The 20,855-nt window shown below is 35.8% G+C and overlaps 1 protein-coding gene across 1 annotated transcript in view; it reads left to right on the top strand.

The window, feature by feature from the left end:
* ASXL3 (ASXL transcriptional regulator 3) overlaps positions 1-20,855 on the top strand; it is a 168,048-nt gene that overhangs the window by 29,046 nt on the left and 118,147 nt on the right. Inside the window, exon 2 of the mRNA XM_079109312.1 lies at positions 3,803-3,885. Within this exon, the coding sequence (XP_078965438.1) occupies positions 3,803-3,885 (83 nt within the window). The remainder of the gene's footprint in view (positions 1-3,802; positions 3,886-20,855) is intronic.

The raw sequence follows: 20,855 nt of genomic DNA on the forward strand, positions 1-20,855 counted from the left end.
GTCGTAGGAGAGCAGTTATTGAAAAAGAAAGGGCATTTTATGTAAAGATTGATCACTGGTATAGACTGATTTGTGTAGAAGGGACAGTAATGTGTCTGACTAGGTTTTCTAATTGCCCTCTTCTCTTGGCAGTGCTTATGCTAATAATTCTGGCTGCAATTCATCCTTAGTGAAATGCTGCAGTTTTAGGGGCCTGTTTTTGAGGAAACAAATGATAAGTTAGCTCAAATTTTCAGCAAAATTGTTTTGAAATGAGCTAGAAAACTTTCTAACCAAAGTATATAGGAAAGAGAAATAAAACAAATATTAGAAAGAAGATAAAACTTGTATCATTGGTTAGAAAAATGCCATTCAAACTATTAAGAATTCAATTAGCTGTTTTATTTAGATAATTATCAATTCTATGGCTTTTGTATGCATTAGCAATAAAATGTTAAACTATTATATTAAAAAGTTTATTCGTAGTTGAAGCTGAAAATACAAAACAATAAAGAGGTTTTTATGGATTTTCAAAAATAAAATTCAAATGAAATAATGTATGTAAGTTCGTTCTAGATGTAATCAGATTATTTTGTTCAATTCCAGTTTCAGTTTCGTCTGGAAAAATAAATAAATGCATAATCAGAAACTTAAGAAGGAATAATGAGAGCAGTGTCCAGAGTACAATGTGCTGTATCTAGTGTGACAGCAGTTACAACAGTATAGTCAGTCCTGACAGCAATTGTCTGAAAGATCAGTGAAACCCAGAGGAATCTCTGCATAAGCCACAAGACTGTGCTTTGCAGTTTTGAGACCCACAGGATTTTATGTACCTTTGGCCATAAATGTGGGGGCCCGTACCTCTTTTATATCCAGCTCAGCATGAACAGCTCTGTTCGTATGTTTTATATGTTGGGTCCCCACATTTATATATAGGTTTCACATTTTGAAAACTTTTCATTATCCTTGTATTTATATAAGGCAGAGGATGCTTTACTTGCCAATGGAACAAATCCCATTGGGGGAAATGTGGCTTTTAACAGGAAATGGGCATTTAAGTCAATGTTCACCTTTGCATAAAATGTAAATTTCGGAAGAATTAAAAAGTATATAAAATGCTTGAGAGAAACATTTGCAGATATTTGCATGCTCACTGGGTAAAAGAAATTTCTATGCATTTAAACAGAAGCCAGTGGAAAAGACTGATGGACTTGCTTGCATAAAAATATAAAACTTGGCATGTATAGCTAAAATATCTAAAACAGGTCAACACGAAGGCCAAGGCATGCCTCACAGCCATAAGTCTACTGGTACAGTGGGTGGTACTCAATCTGGTGCTTGCACCTGAGAGCCTAGGATGCTCTTGTATTTGGCTGGGGCATCCTAGAGTATTTTAGAGTATGACTGCCTGTGAGTCTGTTCATGTCTCTGCCATGTGTCACATTATTTTGATGGTATCAATGTTTTGTTCTGTGCAGGTAATTTTCTATCTTTTGTTCCCCTCATGTGTACACAGCTAGAGCTCAGTACAGCTTGCTTGTACCCAGGAACATGTCCTCCTCTGTCTTCTTTCTCTGTCTTGCAGGAACTGAGGGTGGCTTCTGGTGTCTGTGTGGCTTCATCATTTCCTTCCTGCCTCTCTTCCACTTCATGATGTAATTCTTGGCACTTTTACTTCCTTTGTAGAGTAGGATGTGATGTCATAGAGAAGGGGACAGGGCTATCCAAATTCTCTCAATTGCTGGGAGGAGCTGCCCAGGTGTGCTGAGGGGCCTGTACTCAGGAAGAGAAACAGGGAATCCTCCACAGTGAGTAACCCCACTTTCGAGTGCACCCAAATTTCTGTTAAAATATTGTCCAGTACACTGGAGTTTCTTCTTTGGCCCTTTCTAGACTGAATCATTTTGCCTTTAGACCTTCCCAGTTCAGCTCAATTTTCCTCCTTCTTCCCCTTCTTCCCTCTTCCCCCTCTTCCCCCTCTTCCCACCATCCTGTGCCTCTTCCCTCGGTTCCCCTCATCCTCGCTTGGTGTGTGTCTGTGTCTATTGACCTTCTCTCCATATCTTTTAGGAGAGACCGTTGGTGTTCCCAGCATTGCCTCGCATCCGGGTTATGCCCAATCTATGTGTAGTACATGTGACCATAGCATCTCCTTTCAGTAATTTGTAATTATGCACTGTTAAACTTACAATTCCTCTTTTTTTTGAAAATTCTGTCAGCTTTATTTTTTGTTTTCATGTCTATTTCTTTCTCCCTTTCTATGTGATAAAATCTTTTCCCCTTTTCAGCTTTTTAATGCAGTTTCCTTATTGCCTTTTTTCCAAGATTTTTATCCTTCAGTCCTCTTCCCTGTGCAGCTTTGCCTGTTTCTTTTACCCCCTTTCCGAGTTTTCAGTGCAGCTCTCAGTGTCCTCCGCTGTGAGGACTGTTGTCCATCTTTCCTGTGGACATACCTGTTGCCATGCTCCCTTTCTGGTGTGGCTCATATGTCTGTATCCTTTAAAGTACTTATCAGCAATGAGTAAGGGACTGATCAAGATTGGGAAAGTGGGGGAATTGCCTGGGAACTGGAAAGGGGAGAACAGGAAGTGACCTGAATGTGAAGGTGGGCAGGTTGTATGTGACTCTTTGGAGGACCTCAATGGACAGAGCTTTTGCTAGTAAACTAGTTGCAATTTGGCCAATGATAGTCGAAGAGACCTCAGAGCTGTTTTAAATGGACTGGGAAGCCTTTTAGGGTGACCCTGTTAATTCTTAATAACTGTGATCCTTCTAATAAATAACTATAAATTAGAACTCTAGTATCTTTAAGTTGTATGGGGCCATGACTTGTGCATGGTGCTCCAGTATAACATATATAATTAGGCGTCATCTACCCTTGACAGAGGTCATTGTGAAGATTTGTGTAGACTTGCTTCTTTTACCCATGTGTGGTCCCTGGGGTCCAGGTGGGTGAGCAATGTGGGCTCTGCTACTTACCACTTCCACTCCTTGGTGTTAAGTCCCTGGATTAGTAAAGGAACCTGATTACTAGGGCTGATGGTCTAATGCCTATGGAAATAATGAGCTATGTTTCATGTATTCCCATTCCCTTTGTTTAGGGTATACTACTTCCCAAAAGAACAAGTAGGGCAGAAGAGGAAAGAAAATGGGATTGAGGTCCTGAAATTGAGATGGGCTGAATGGAAAGAGGAAAGGATTTACTTGAAATTAATTGGAAAAGGCAAAAGAAAGGAAACTGAGCTGAACTGGAAAACACTTAGCAATGAGTGACTTTGGCTCCTAAATGCTTCTTTCAACATTTTAGCCATGAAGGTTTTATCTTCTTTCTCATTTTTTAAAAAATATAAACAAGGTTGATCAAAATATGAATCCCATGATATTGTTTCTGACCAATATTCTGTTCTCTGCTACTGATTGCATTCAGGCTCCATGTTTCCAAGGTCCTGGGAACTTAGGAAAGATTTTAACAGCCTGAAGACATGACTTTAACCATAAAATATTAGCGATTTTTCACATAAAGGAAATTACATACATTTATTGACTTGTTTCTTTAGGTTTCATATTTCTTTTTTCTTTTTGGTGTGTATGCTTTTGTGACATTTTTTGAAGAATGGCCCCTATATGTTGCAGAAATTGCCATTTTAAAAGTCCAGAAAAAAATCTGGACCCCTGAGTTGTGTGATGGGAACGTAACTTTCCCGTAAAGCCCCTTTCTTCCTTAAAACTTTAAATAAAGACTGCATGATTCACACACACATTTCCATTTTAGATACTTCTGTATAATAAATCTAGAAATTTTATGTTCATTTTTATTTTTTAGGCATTAGAAAAACATCCCAACTCACCAATGACAGCAAAGCAGATATTGGAAGTCATTCAGAAAGAAGGATTAAAAGAAACAAGGTGAGTATTCACATTTAAAACATTTTCTTTTTTCATTGACTTATAATTGTCACTAGTTGTGCAAAACAATAGGTGTACCTGGATTTTGACATTGCAGCTGATGGTGAATTAAGTACTATCTGCAATTTTTTTTTCTGTGATTTCAGAATATTTGGATGACCTAAGATTTCCTTGGAACTGCCTGTTAATAAATTACATTAGGTGGATTCATAGTTAACAAGGGGAAGCACTGTGGGATTTAACCCCTGATTGCAGTTAGTCTTGTTTCTCTTTTTTGTTAAGTGGAGATTGTATTTCTGAAATTAAGCAGTGAAAGTGAAACTTTTACAGGCTTAACAGATAGGTCCAGGATATAAAGATGAACTGACACTGATAAAATTCAAGTGCCAATAAGTGTGGCTGGGAATTTAGTCCTCCTATTTTAAAGAACTCTACTTGTAGTGTATTTTATCATCTGTTGAGCCTTTTAAAAAATAACAGCTTTATTGGGATAGGATTCACAGACTACAAAATATGCCCTTTTAAAATGTACATTTCAGTGGTTCATATTATATTCACAGAGTTTTGCAATTATCACTGCTAACTTCAGAACATTTCATCACCCTAAAATGAAACTCTATGCCCACTAGAAGCTACTTCCATTCCCCATTTCCCTTGCTTCTGGTAAACACTAATCTTTACTGTCTGTATGGATTTGCTATTCTGGACATTTTATCTAAATGGAATTCATGTAAATGTAGCCTTTTGGATTTTTACACTTAGCATGTTTTCAACATTGATCCATGTTTTAGCAAAATCATCACAATTCTTTTTTGTTGCCAGATATTATTACATTGTATGGATATATTGCAATTTTTTTACTTCTAATGGTCCTTTGTCTTTATCTATATAAATGTTACAGTTTGGACCTTAACCAGCAGTGTAGGACTATGTATGTATTACTCAAAGACACAGAAAAAGGAGATATGTTATAAAAGGGAATAACTATGATGATATCAGATGTAGGCCATCGGCCACATTTATCAAGTAGATTTTTTTGCATGACCTGTCTGTCTACTGGCCATTGAGCTAGCAACATCATAGTGGCAGTGATTGTAATTTGGTGAAAATTCAACCTACCGAGCAATCTTTTCAATGTTTTGATTGATACAGAAATAGAATTGCTAAGAGAAATGACTATTTTCCTGAGGCCAGCCTTTCCTAAAAAATGAGTTTCACCTATAAATCCTGTAACTTTAAAGTGTGGGTAGCATCAAACTCTAGCTATTTAAAACATGTCTTTTGCCAGTTAGATCCATCGGGTATAGGACACTGATGGCCAGATTTTCATCTCTGTTTTGGAGACTTTTCTGCCCGGGATGATGTGACCAGACCAGTGCTTTCGGTCGTAGCTTCCCCAGGCATTGGTGGTAGTTTCTGTGGGAGCCTGACAGCCCTGTTGAAGGAGATCTTGTTCTCAACCCAGGGTCAGTGTGAGGAGTTAGGGAACAAAAGGTGGAAAACTGGAAATTAATTTTCTCTTGGCCACCTGTCAATAATCCTGAAAATATTTATGGCATTTAGCACTGAAAATGTATGTGCCACAGCCAAAAGAAAAGAGGGAGTAAATGTCTAAGGATATGCACTCCTGTCAAATGGGAACTCTGTGCCAGAGAAATCTGACAGCACAGACACGAGCTGCATCTCTTACAAGCAGATGTTTGAAATTTGTTCATTAAGATAGTCTTCTCCACAGGAGTCACTCTGCTGCTATTTATTGTTAGGAACTGTGAGATCTGAAATTCCTATACTGGCTCTCAGCAGCATTTTAATTATACTTATTATCATAACAGCACTATTTCACATTTTTCAAAATGCTGTTCCTCCCCGAATGGTATTTGAAAGGGTTTTAAGTATATGTAGTTAGCAGAAACAAGCAAACACCAAACAAAACAACTTCCTTTTTTTTCTATTTTTCTTTTTACTTTCTTCTTTGTGGTACTGTGTGTAGATGAAACCCAGGGGCACTCTACCACTGAGCTACATTCTCAGCCCTTTTTATTTTATTTTTTTTAAGACAGGGTCTCACTAAGTTGCCCAGGCTGACTCAAACTTACGGTGCTCCTGCCTTAGCCAAGTTGCTAGGATTACAGGCATGTGCCACCACACCTGGCAAAACGATTTCTTTAAGATTAAAGAACATTAAAGTGGGAAACATAAACTCATGTTCTTCTAAATGTACTTTCTGCCCCCTTCTGTGTGTCATCATTGTATCTTATAAGGGAAAAATAAAGTCCCTTATTTCAAATACTGATGGACTGGTATAGTGTTAAAGTACTACCTACAAGCAATTCCCACATTGAATAGGAAAGGAAAAAAGCAGTGCTTCTTTTTACGTTCTCACCTTAAAATCAGCTCTGCATCAAGTAGCCTCAGACAATGCATTTTGTGTTCTCATTTCTCGTCATTGTTTCTTTAACTCCTCCCTCTTGTCATTTGTGACCTGTTATAAGTGGCCCACATGTCTCTGCTCACTCTTCCCTGATTTTCTAGTTCAAGTTTGCTTATTAGACTCACCTCTAAAATAAACATGTATAGATTTGGAGTGCATTTGGGACTGTCCTATGTATGTTGTTGTAGGAAGCAGATGCTGACATTTTGCCTACTTAATGTACTGTTTTGCTACTTTTCAAGTTCTTAAATGTTTTCCAAATATTTAAGGTAGCTGAGTAAATGAAGTGTAACTGTATGTATTTTTCTTAAGTAAAGTTTAGAAATTCCATCATCAGAAGGTCAAACATGGATGATTAATTGCTAGGTATTTATTTAATGATGTGTTTTTCAAGAAATGCAGATTGGTGATATGCCTGATTAAATACAGGGAATTGATTGTCAAGTTACCAATGTGGCCATGGCCCTCCAGTCCCTGTGGATGACAGTTAATTGTAGTAGTCTTCTCCCAAATAGTCCACTGCTGTACTGGGTGTTTCTAGGAAAGAGAAGATAGGGTGTTTATCTGTCATCATTCCAATCTGTAAGGTTGCTGGTGTCAAGTACTATGGGTATCTTCATTCTCTATGTTAGATAGGTCCTCTCGCTTGGGTTGACCTCCTGGTCTGTAATTTTGTCCTTGTGTGTCTGCCTTGATGTCTGTGGGTTCCTTCAGAGCAGGCTACCCTAGCACTCCTAGCACTCTGCAGATACTCAATAAATAGCTGTTGAACCAGTAATCTTCTTTCTTGTGATGTTAATTTGCTGATGTTTAGTGATGACTTTGGCCTGCTTTCAAGGTTAAAAGCTTCAAATCAAAAGGAAACTAACAACTTTTTGGGAATCCCTTTTAATATGTGCATGCTGATAGGCTTCAGAAGATTATCTGAACAAGTAAAGTCATTGTTTGTTGCCTGTTTTCAAACCCTGTAAGAGCCACTGGTTTAAATTTGTAACTTATAATTAAAAGGGAAAACTACACTAGGAATTTTAGCAAAGCTAATGTGTGTAGATGAATATGTTCGGTATATAAGATCTCGTTACTTTGAGATGGAATTCTTGACATTTTATGCTAACTTTTCCTCCTTTCAAGTGACACTTTAAATCACATATTTTTTACTTAGATATGATAAAAAGAGGATGGTTTTTTATATCACATTGTGTGTATCATTTTTATGTTATTGATGAAATGTGTAGAGTATGATTAAATTCTGCTTGGAAAAGCCAGAATGGAATAAATACTTTTCACATGGATTTAAAAAGATACCTGCATATAATAAGTTGTCAGGATATGTGGTTTTATTGACAAAGATTAATGACATGGTCATAGCATGATTTTTTTAGACCCAGTTCTCTTTTTAGTGAAAATACATTTTGTAAATTTTACTTCACCTTTACATAAAGGGATAAAAGAATTTATCAGTTAAACTTTGTATTATAAAACATCTGGTTCATCTATGCTTTTGTTTTACTGGTTATGAGACTTTCAGGCTTCTGTTCCTTTATGTGTATGGGTTGTCAACAGTTGGTCAGTCACAGTTGTTTGGAATGCTTTTCAGATGATCAGAATCTTATAATCCATCAAGTAGCTGTGCTACTTGGATTAGATGAGATTATGTGCATATTGCAGTTCACTGATTTTGTGGATGGATATTTGATATTCTTGTGGACCCCTTAGCTAAACATTCCCACTTCCTCAGGGAGTGAAATAGGCTACTGTTGCAGAATACATTCTTGTCTGCAATCAGTAACAATATTTATGTGGAAAAAGAAGAGTAACATCAGTTAGCATGCTTTGGGTGATTGGGGTGGAGGGTTATCTCAGTGCTGCTTTTTTGTTTTTGATTTGCTTATTCAGAAGTTATCATTTCTTTATGAGGAGGAACTGAGTCATTTTTGATATCTGGGGATGTTTTCTCTGCCCCCTCTCAGTAATTTTCAAAGAGATTGTAATGATTTGGATGTGAGGCATCCCCCAAAAGTTTACATGTGAGACAATGCATGGAGGGTTAGAAGAGAAATTATTGGGTTATGAGAACCTTAACCCACTTAGTGATACCTTGATAGGGATTAATTGGGTGATTACTGTAGGTAGGTAGGGTGTGGCTGGAGGAGATGGGTCCCTAATGGCATGCCTTGGGGTTTATATTTTGTCCTTGTTGAGCAGAGCTCTCTCTGTGCTTCCCAGTGCCATGTTCCCAGCTACTTTCTTCCACCACACATTCAGCCATGATCTTCACCTCAAGCCCCAAGGAATGGAGCCAGCTGTCTTTGGACTAAGACCTGAAATCTTGAGCCCCCAAATAAACTTTTCCTCCTTGGTTTTAGTCATCTTTTTTGCTTCTGTGACCAGACGACATGACAAGAAATACTTCCAAGAAATGTGTGTTCAGTCATTGTCACATATCCAGGGTTGCAGATTGTGGAATAAGGCCTGCCTCATTTACTTGCTGTGAACAAAAAAACAACCATCCACAAGGACTAGATTTTTATGTACTGGGCATACTTCAAAAAATACTTGTTACTAATGTGGCATGAACTGTGATGTAGATTTTATGTTATCTGATAGTAGATAAACAGTTTCTAATGAGGGCAAGAGGATCATAAAGTATAACCACAAAAAGCAATGAAAAAAAAAATCTGTTTGGTTCAAGATAGGTCATATTTATGAGGTACATTTTTGCAATATTACAGATGCCTTACCTACATAAAGATCTGTTAGATTTCATCAGCTGGTTACAGAGCAGCAGCCTATAATCACATATTCCAGTAGGGACATTGAAAAACTTATATACACAATCTCTATTGGACTTAGTGTTACCTAGAAAATAAATGTATTTTAGATTTTGCAATGTGGAACATCCACTTGTCAACCCAAGGTTTTATAATTATTTTAGTATGAATGAATGTTTTTTATTCCTGCTGATAATTCTTAGAATAAGTTTTTTTCCTGCTAGTTTAAGGATTTTTATGTTTTCTGTTTTGCTTTTTCTGTGATGATGTGCTGAAATTGGAATCTCCACTTCTTATTATGGTTTATTAAAGATGTTGCATTTTTTAGGGGAATAAAATGTCAAAAATTCTATTTCCATGTATAGTGACAAACAATGCAATCTTTTGGCATTGCTCCTGGTGAGATTTATGTTGCTAATTAGTGCTATAGGAGATGATTCTTTTTTGCTGCTGAAATGTTTTGTCTAGAGATAAGAAAGAGACACAAATAATTTCTATTGCAAAATCAATTCTTATCTCCAGTCTCCATGTTGGCATTCCTTCTTTCACACTGAAATGGTGGTCTAGTTTGTTTGTGTTGGGGCATTTTAGAATTACAGTGTTAGCACACAGTGTCATCCCTGCCATTTGTTAACATCTAATTCTCTCATTGTGTAAATGGTGTGCACAGTCAGCTACTGAGAGAGGGATGTATGAAACAATGGCGTTATTAAGCAGAAACATAGGGTAATTTGCATATGTTTATGTGTGTGTCCATGTGTCTAAGCAAGCCTCTAGAATAATCTGGCTCTTGGTTGATAGCAAGATTTTACTTGTCATCACTACTGAGATTAGAAGTCTCCACTGGAATCATTCTTAACTCTTGTCTCCCAGCCCTTATGGCCAGTTGGTATATTTCTTTCTCTGTATCCTGCTTTTGGCCATTCTTTAAGCACTCTTATTTCTTACCTTATTGCACCGTCTTCTTATCTGGTGACCACACTCCCAGTTCTCCCTTTTCAGATCTATTTTTTTCCCACTCAACCAATGTCATTCATTGTAGCATTTCTTAAGTAATAATCCATAATATTTTAGCATCAGTATCACACTTGGTGAATTATGAATCAAAAGCTACTTCCTGTAACTGTATGTTTGAGGATAATTAAGATAAAATTAAGTATGGTATTTTATCCTATTTTATGATCTGTGGATAAATTATATTTCTGATAAAATATATGAATGATGAAGGCATATGTTATATTTTACATGTAGGTGAAATTTTGAATTTCCAATTTTGTCATTTTTGTATACATGTAGTTTTTCCCAAAATATGTCATTTAAAATATTTGTTGACATTGTATATTTTCTGTAGTTTTCAATTAAAATGGTATAGTATTGATAAATTAGTAGTCATAGTTTATACATGAATATTACTAATTGTTTAAGATTAATTTTGTACTGTCATAAATTAAGCTTTTGTTAAACTTAAAATTACTTTTTTATATAGTGACAAAATAATTGAAGTAATTTCGTGAGGGGGATACAGCTACATATAACTGTGGAAGCAGTTCCTAAGTTAAAAGTAATTATGTGAAACATTACCCTACAAGATCAGGTTCCAGATCCTCAGTACAACCCTAATCAGCTTGGACTTTGGCAGCTGTAGAGCCTTTAAAGTCAAGTAACTGACATTGCAGCCACAGTTGATGATCTGTCTTTTATTGTGAAACTTCCCCCATTATTTCTTTCATGGTTTGAAAAGTAGAAGTAGAGCTCACAAGGCATTCTTGAACTATGTTGTGTGTGTGTTTTGTGTGTGTGTATGTGTGTGTGTGTGTGTGTGTGTGTGTGTGTGTGTATGCATATACCCATGTACTTTTGGCAGTTATCACATTTTTGATATAAGATTGAGTTGCTGAGTGGGGATAACGTACTTTTCACATGCATTGCTTCACAGTAATATAGTAAGTTTGAAACAGGACTCTCCTAGGTTCCCAGATCAAAGTCATATTAATAATGATTGTCTTAGTTTGTGTATGCCACCTTAACAAAATGTCATAGCCTGGGTGGCTGAAGTAGTAGAAATCTATTTGCTTTTTGGAAACCAGAAGTCCCAGATGAGAGTCTGGCTAGGGCTCTCTTCCTTGCTTGTAACTGGCCATCTTCTTGCAGTGTCCTTATATTGCCTTTCCTCAGTACAGTTTGCAAAGAAACAGAGTGTTCACTTTGTCACTTCTTGTAAGAACATTAATTCTATCAGATCAGGACCTCTTTCTCATTTAACTTTAGTTATTTCCTTAGAGGACCAAATATAATCACATTGAGGACTGAGGGTTCAACATGTGAATCTTGGGGAGGGAAAACAACATTCTGTTCATAATAATGATTCCAAATTTGGAAACTAATGAATTCATGACATGGCATAAGAATATTTCTAGAATTTTTAGTGTCTGACTATTTTGGAGTGTATTCATACTAATGTGATTATTAACACAGTACCATACTTCCATTTTGTGTACTGCTAGTATGTGTTTTTCTGTTATTCCTAACATAGAAAGCAATGAAATACTTGGCTTAAGAACTTTCATGTTCAAGTATAATGTGTATGTTCACATAACATAAATTGATTTGGATTTTATTTGAAGCCTTTGGTAAAAATAGCTGTGGTGACTGCATATAGCCCTTGAGGCATCAATATCCACTAAGCTATGCAATTATAGCTATGAAATGGCCATTGCTTAATACATCTTTTTATTCTGTCAAGCTTTCTTTCTCCATTCTTCCAAATAATTGAGCAAAAAAGGTAATTTAAGTGATTTTAGCTTTACCAAGATCTAGGTATAATTTACTCCAGAAATACTGAGCACTCTATAAATATTTCAGTGCAGAAATAGAACCAGAAATGGATATAAAATTACACTGTGCATGAGTCTTTCTAAGTATCCTGTACAGGTGAAAATCTTTGGGGAGGAGCAGGCTTGTAAGTGGGGTGATTTTATTTCATTTTTTCCTAAGTGGTGCTTTTCTCTTCTTTCATTCCTTGTGCTCTTAATTGCCACACGCCTAAATGATTTTAGTTTTGCTTCATTGTTTTGAACTTGACAACATAATTCAAATGCAAAACAGTTGATATGCTGACATAGGGACTTCTTTTTATAGTTGATTTGTTTTTGGAAGGAATAAAAATCATGGTATTTGGTTGAGCCAGGTTTTCTAAAAGCTATAGTGCTTAATTCCTAAGAATAAGTCTTACTTCTCTTAGGAAAAAAAAAAAGTATTTATCTTATGCTTCCTCACATAACCAAGCAAAATTAAATTGCTAATTGTTGACTGAAGCATTTTATGAATTCAGGTGATTATTCTGTTAAACTTTTTATTTATTTTTTTAATAATTTAAGGCCTGTGCTAGGTGTAGCGTAAGATTTTGTATTTGGTCCCTAGTCTCTTCAGTCTGTTGGTTATCATCTTTTGGGCTGTTCTTAGTATGTAAATATGTGTATTCAGGAGGCATAGGAGTCACATTAGAGGACATAAGAGAAATTATAGGGCATCGAGGAAATTAAAGTTGTAGAGATATAGCTATCATTGCACAAAGCTAGCTAGTTAAGGGCTTGCTCAATGTTTACTTATAAGATCCTGGGGCCTTTGAGGAAGTTTTGTCTTTTTTTTTTTTTTTTTTTTGGTGCTGGGGATCGAACCCAGGGCCTTATGCTTGCAAGGCAAGCACTGTACCGACTGAGCTATCTCCCCAGCCCTTTGAGGAAGTTTTGAGGCAAGTATTCTCTCTGGTAGTATTTCTAAGCCCATGATGGGGTTAATAGAGGAACAAAATGGTGGTCTCTGCTTTGGGGTGGTTTGACAGTGCGGTTCCAGATCTGTTACTTAATTAGATCTTCTAATCTCTATGAAGCATGTCTTAAACCTAGTGCATAATGTTTAACTTTTATACTTGGGAATTCCTAAACTCTTGGATTTTTTCATAAATATGTGATATTCCAACGTGACATAAGGATTGTCTTTCCATTACAAATCTAGTATCATTAACGTAAGAAACTGATACACTTATCTATTAATTTTCTTAGCAGAGTGCTGAGACATTGTGTTTTATGTAGCATGTCAGGCAAATTAATGAGTAGAGACTTGATTATAAAAAGAATACTGATGTTTATTGCTCCTTTATATTCGGTTAAGGACTTTATGTGAATTACCTTTTTTAAAAAAAGTTTTATAGACTGTTTTGATTCATTGTGCACAAATGGGGGTATAGCTTTTCGTTTCTATGGTTGTACACGATTTAGATTATCTATTTAAAATAAGCGTTAAGATGTATAGATACTCCATTGTACCCCATGTTACAGTGAAAGAAATGGAGGCAGATAAGGTTAAGTACCTTGAGATAATTCTTCCAGTGACCAGTGATAAACCTGGAATTTCAACTTTACAAAGTTAAAAGTTGTAAGATTCTATTAGTAAACACTCCCCCGTCTCCTTTAGCAACTTTTCTGGCTCATTGTTGATGTCTTGTATTATTACTCACCAAGATTAAAATCTAGCTTATGGTAGGTGTGCTGAAATACTTTGTTTATAGTGTATTTGTAATTAGGGTGGACGGGTGAAAAAAAGCCTTCCCCTAACCCACTGAGATTTGTATGATGCCATGCCAAAGATAGACATTGATGGCTATGCTTGTCATATGTGAGGAGACAATTTTGAATGAAGAATCAGACTTATGGACAACAGCAAGATATATTTCAAATGAAACTTCTTTTTCTTTTTTTTTTTTTTTGTGGTGCTGGGAATTGAACCCAGGGCCTTGTGCATTCGAGGCAAGTACTCTACTAACTGAGCTATATCCCCAGCCCCTCAAATGAAACTTCTTACTTTTTTTTTTTTTTTTAAAGAAGAGAATGCTGTGAGAAGTGAAATGTACTGAATAAAGGGAAAACTGAGGACTGTCATAGGAATATCACTATTTTACTGTTGATCTTGGACTTAGAGATTAAAATTCTTTTCTAAAGAACTGGCTGACTGTGACCAGTGAAAGCATAATTGCTAACAAAATGTAGATAATCCAAAAGAAAATTTTAGAGGGTAGCAGTCTGTCCATTTGTGGAAACAACTGAATGAAAATAGATGGTATTGTTTAAACCATGTTTAGGTGGAGGTACCAGAACACTGGGTTATTAATACCATTTTTCTTTTAGGAGAGGCAAGTAGGGAAAGACACTAGGAGAGTCAGGGTCATAAGTGAGTGTAGTTTCAGAAGCACCATCATTGCCTCCTTTAGGGGATTTTTTAAGCAGAGAATGACCAGAGAGAATTCAGTGTTATTTGTGATCTGTATCAGGATCACTCATCCATCAGCCCTCCTGCACTCCTGTGAGTCACAAGATCATTCCTCTTTCCTTTCTATTTTTACTTTTACAATAGACATGTAAAATCTCCAGGCCGTGGTTCTCCTGAATTCATGACTTAATTCTTTTCTAACATGTCTGCATGAAGTGCAATGATTCATATAACAGTTTTCCAATTTGTTGTTTAGTTTTGTGTTCTTTAAAGGAGACCTGCTGGTTGCTAGAAAAATGTTATTGCTGAAGATTTCTTGGAACAGGCAGTTGCGAGTGGGATAGTTGAAAGAATGCATCCAATCTGAAGTTGCTAAGTGTTGGGGTTATTAGCAAAGTGTACTTTGGAATCCCCTACATGCTCACTCCAAGAAAAGAAAAGTGCACAACTAAGAACAGAAGTCCTATTAGGCATCACCAAACCAGTTTCTACTGCTCACTTTTTAACTTTTATTTATTTAATTTTTATGGTGCTGGGGATTGAACCCAGGACCTTGTGCATGCTAGGCAAGTGTTAGAATGCTGAACCATATATCCAGCCTTCCGTCTTTTAAAACAAAAATGCCAACTTTAATATTGGAAATTTTAGCTTGATTTTTAAGATTATCATTTATTGATTATTTTTACAAATTATTATTCCATCATTTTTCTGAAAAAGCCAGTTACAAATTTTAATTTTTATACTTTGATAAATTACTTTGTATAATAGGCACAGTGGTACAGTCTTCTTCTAAGGAAGGGGTGAGGACTTATGAAATAGTCTGAGGCATTTTGAGTAACTAGGAACAGATAATGATCTAAAATTTAAAGGTCTATCAACATCTTTTAAAAAAAAAATTAAAATCCAATCTTCCCTTTACCCAACTTCCAATTACCTAGTTTTCCAAAATTTCCAGTCTTTATTTAAACAGTGTGGCCCTATGAAAACAAAGTGGAAGGTTCTGTAACTCTCAGTAGTAATAGGGAGATTAAGTGCTTTGGTAAAGAGGAGCTCAGGACAAGTTTTACTGTTGCCATTTGCATATCAATCTTAAACCATACTTTTTTGAGAACTGAGGTGAAGCACAAACTACCTTCTAGAAGCAGATCCTTCAGACAGTTCCTACTATATTAGGATGCAATTTAAGATGTGATAAAGTTTAATTTGGAATTATAGCATTTTGTTTCTGGGGAGGTCTCCACAAATCATATCTTTTTAGATTCTTATTTTACAAATAGTAAACTAAGGCTTTGAAAATATAAATCACTTGTCTAGAATAGTAGAGTTAGTGAATATTTGACTCATCTTTCAACTTAGAAGCGGCCGATCATTTTGAGGTTTGAGTAGAATATACAAAAGCCCAGTAGTGAGTGAAGGCTAGACTGTATAAAGAAAACAGATTGTTTTCATCTAAGATAAGTGTTTTCATCTAAGGATCATGCCTTTCAGTGTTTTTGAACTGAAGTGTTGAGTTTACTGTGATCTAGTCATCTTTTATTACCTGATTTCATTTGCCTCCATAGTACTCCTGGCAGGAGTTAGGGGTACAAGAGAGATGGTACTGTGGTTTATAATAGTGAGCTAAAGGTCTTGGTTCTGGTCTCATTACCTCCTTGTTGCCATCAAGATTGCCCCCAGAGGAGGGCTAGGAGGACAGACTGCCCTTACTGTGGGCTGATCAAGAGAGAGCCAGTGAGCTTAGCCAGGCTCAGTGAAAAAAAATGAAAATGGAATAGATAATTTTATTGACTATTCCTATTCTAGTTATTCTTTGGAATGCACATGAGAATAAGGTACGTGAAGCAATGGCCAATAGATTTGCCTGCAGATAGTTTGAATAAAAAGGTTCCATCCAGCATCCATGATTTTCTCGATTTCAGTTTTTCCAAGTAGATTTGCAGCCTACTGTGTTTTTATGTATTAATTTTCTTAAATATTATACTGCTTTATGCTTACTTATTATATTTTCCTTCTGCTCTCTAGAAACCCAAAATGGATAGCAATTAAATAAATATAAAAATAATTAAATATATAAATATAATCAGTAACATTGAGTTGTCTGAAAAGTCCAGTGGGTAAATGAAAACATAGACTAATTTGAACCTACAACAAAAATTAAGTTTTCATTCATTGATTCCTATTTTTCTCATATTAATAACTTATTTGACTTAATGAATAGGTCTTTAGGTATCAGTGTAGCATGGAATATATGTAATGATTATTTTAATTGATTAAATGAGGTTAAATTCAGTACAATTTGAGGCTATCAAATACCTTTTGTAATTAATTCATTACATGTTTTCTTATTCCTCACATATAAAATAATATTGATCCCTGAACTTTCTAAGGTTTATGGCTGTTATATAGATTAAAATTTAAAAATACACTTAAGAATATTTACAACTGCATGTTGCAGGTTTTATTTTAGCCCTTGCAAATAATTTAAATATTTCCATATTGTTTTTATTAGATATTGAGAATTGAGAGCAAAAAAATTACTTTTGATTGCTATTTACTGTCATAACCTATTGTAATAAGCTAATGTTTAAGTTTGCTTGGGTATTATGGAATCCCTACATAAGTACCTTAATCAAATAGAAGTTCATTTCTCTTGTTGGTGTTTGAATGGGTAGTTCCAGGAGTGACGAGTTTAGCTTTGCTCTACCATGGAACCAGGTCCTTGCAGCTTGTTGCTTTGCCATCTGTGTGATTTTTCTTCTCCTCTCAGTGATCTGACAGAGCTTGCAATTAAAAGAAGGAGGACATATAATCCCTGTAAAGATTTGTTCTGGACATTGAGGGCATCGGTTCTCTCCTTATGTCCCATTGGCCTTACATATACTTGTACTGAGCTGAAAGAGAAGTTGCAGAGTACAGTAATTATTGCAGGAGGCATGTTCCCAGCTAAATAGTGGATGGGTCTTAAGTGCAGGGAAGGGTCCTTATTGGGGGAAAAATACCAGCCTCTCCCATCCTGTTTTTTCATTTAATCTCATGTGTGGGCTTGATTTGTGTTAAATATGTGTTATTATTATTATTTTTTTTACATTTGAAAAAAAAATAACTGCATACTTTATACAAACCTTCCATGTATTTTCAGGTCTTATACTGCCAGCCTGTAATGACCTTCACTGTTTCTTGCCTTCCCTATCTTCAAGGCCCAATTCAGATGTGAAGTCTACCTTCTCAGTGTAGAATTCTTTTAACTCCTTTACCTTCAGTTCATCATCTTATCCTTGCTATTCCATTATAACATGATGTGTATGTTCCTTTGCTGTAGTATCTAATAAACTCTCTCAAATTTTCTCTTTTTTGTAATAGGACTGCAATTTCCTTAATGGTGAAGTTCATGTCTCATTGATCCTTTTCTTCCCTATGGTGCCCTTCATATAATAGGCTCATGATGTTTTCTGATTGAGTGAATGGAAATTCGAATTCCAGATTTATTTCTGCTTCTAACATAATGTGTTATCCTGGATAAGTCAGTCAGTCTGTCTCATTTCTTTCTCATCTTTCCAGTAAAATAGGAGAAATTTAATTTTATTTGCCTTATAAGGCTATAATAAAGATAAAATAATTTGGAAAATTTTGGAAAATATGCTGCCAATTGTAAGATACTTGGTTTATGAGATTTCGTTGTTGGCCACTTTGTTAGCAATTTGGAGGCAGTTAATCAAGATGGGATGAAGTCCAGTTTATATTATTCTAAGATATTTACAGTAGTATTTTGGCACACTGGTGCCAAATGTTTCACATTTCAGTGAGAAATGTATAATGTCATCTACCAGTTAAGTTCTATCTAAAATTTTATCAGAGGTTGGAAAAGGGATTCTAGTTAGTTTCTTAATTCAGACTCCATGACAAGATTTGAAATTACTATTAGTTGGTGGAGAAAAGCCTAGTTGTTCTTAGTATGAAACATGCCAGGGGCAAATGTTGGGAGTGTGGGATCAGGAATTTTCCTGGGATACAGATACCAGGAAATATATTATTTTTTGTTAAATAAGATGCTTTTCTAGGTCTTTTTAAAAATTAATTAATTAATGTATTTTTGGTATGGGGGATTGAACTCGGAGCTGCTCAACCACGGAGCCACATCCCCAGTCCTTTTTGTATTTTATTTAGAGACAAGGTCTCATGGGGTTGCCTAGAGCCCTGCTAAGTTGCTGAGACTGGCTTTTAACTTGCCATCCTCCTGCCTTAACCTCCTGAGCCACTATTATAGGCATGGGCCTGGGTACCTGGATTCTAGTTCCTATTTGCAATTCAGAGAGTATATTTTCTTAGGTAGCTACCACTGTTTAGGTACCTCAGCCTTCTGAATGAACAATCTTGGTAGAATTTCCTCTGTTCTAAACTCATGTATGTTAACATACAATATCCTCACTATATACTCCTGCTAATTATCTAATTGGCATGTTTTTATTTGGGGGGGGTGGAGAGAGAAAAGTTGTGTCTTAATGTCCTGTGATTTTACATATTACTTAAATTTTGTTTGAAGTTCAATTATGAAATTTGAAATACACAAAATGAAATTTTGGAGAGCAGACTTCAGTGAACAATCCCACTTTGCTCTTTCTTATGAGCTGTAAATTTATATATGTTGGAAATAATTAATTTATTGGAACATCTGTGTCATTATTTGAACTTCAGTCACTGAGATTCTCAGTTTATGTATTTGAATGTTCATAGGAGTTTTCTGTTATACTGAAATAGTTTGCTGCCTGTTAAACTAAATGTAGCATAATATACATTTTAGTTGTGAGTATTGAACTGATTTCCAAGATTCTTGTAAATTGCATAGACCCTAATGGCTTAGCTTCTGTGGGTTATTACTGTCACTGTCACTTGAATTCCTGTTTATTATCATTTAAGATACAGATTGTCACTTCCCTGAGGAAACTTTCCCCATAGCATCGAGGCAGAATTAAATTTTCTTCCTTTGTATTCCATAGGAATTTTTTACTGTACCATTATCATGTTTTATTTACATCTCTCTCTCCCAACTTATTTATGAATTCCTCAATGGTGAATGGCATACCTTATGCTTGCACATCCTGTACATTTCCTAGTTCATAGTAGGCATCAGAGCAAATGTTTATTAACAAACCTACATTACTTACAGATAACCTTTAGCCAATATCTGCATAAGTGATGATTTGAAAGGCTGATAAACTTACTGTGCTTTGGTCAGAACATCAGGTAATGGTGCAGGGTTCAATTTGAGGACCTAAAGTTTAGGAGGAAAAACACTATGTTGCTAAGCACCAAGCAGGCTTTGAGCTTAAACTAAGCAACCAAGTAGGCTGTTCTTTCATTTTTGTATCCCTATAAATTCTTAATATTTTTTGAGTCTTACCTAGGTGAGTGATCCTTAATGAGGGACATGTCAATTTTATGAGATGTAGTGAGGTAGTGAGAACTGTGCAGAAAAACATAATGAGTATTACGTTTGATAAAAATCTCAGGTCCAAATCTGTCTAAAAGAATTCTGGATATTTGAGGTCCACAGAAGTAATGGAGTTGGGAGTGAATATGCATACCAAGTGGATAGGGGAGGCAATCTAGCAGATGGACATTTCCAGGCTCTTTTAATATAAACTCAATGTAACTGACAAGGATGGAGTGGGTCTGGCCAGTAGAGCAAGTGAAATGGAGATGAGAAGGCAGAATTCTACTAACTTTTAAATGGAATTACATGCGACAAGCGTTTTCATAGATAGCTATTTTCTTGATACAAAATAATTTAGGGTAAGTACATAGAAAATAATTCTGCAGTGACGTAACTCATTTTAAACACATTCTGGAAATAGAAACTTGGTAAAATTTTGTGGTGGGATTGAAAGTTGTAGTTGCATGTATTTTCTTTTAGGGGAAGGGGTAATGTAAAAGGAATAGTCTTCAATATTTTAACAAAGCGTCCAAGACAATAAAAATGGTGACTCTTTGGTTAAACTTTGCATACCCTATGCAGTGTCTATCACCTTTTTTCTAAAAAGTCTGTTTATTAAGGAGAGAAGGAAAATTGATTTTTTTAAAAAGTTGGTTTGAATTCTTTTTTTTTTTTTTTAAAGGTATAATAGATCTTGGGGCTTGATTGATCACTTTCTATTTTTCTTCCCATTTGAAGTTGTTGTTCATTCTAAGGTTCCTAGCCCTGTCTCCATGATGAGCAAGCGCAGTTGATTTAGAGCTCTTTGATCTGCACAATCTGATAATGCAATTAAGGTGGTGGTAGTTAGGATCATGAAAGCAGTATCTACCCAGTGGGATTCAGGAGTCAAGGCACAATTGGTAATACCAAATAGAGCTTCAGGAATTAATGTGGCACTATATTCTGCCCTCTGAAAATGCCAAGGCTTTTTAAACAATCAGAATAGTTTGATCCTGTCCACCAAGTTTAGAAAATTAGCCTTGGAAACCAATATTGTGTTTTCTCTCTTCCCTTCAGGACAAAAAGTATG

Source organism: Sciurus vulgaris (genome assembly GCF_902686455.1).
Source record: "Sciurus vulgaris genome assembly, chromosome: 13".
NCBI classification, from domain to species: domain Eukaryota; kingdom Metazoa; phylum Chordata; class Mammalia; order Rodentia; family Sciuridae; genus Sciurus; species Sciurus vulgaris.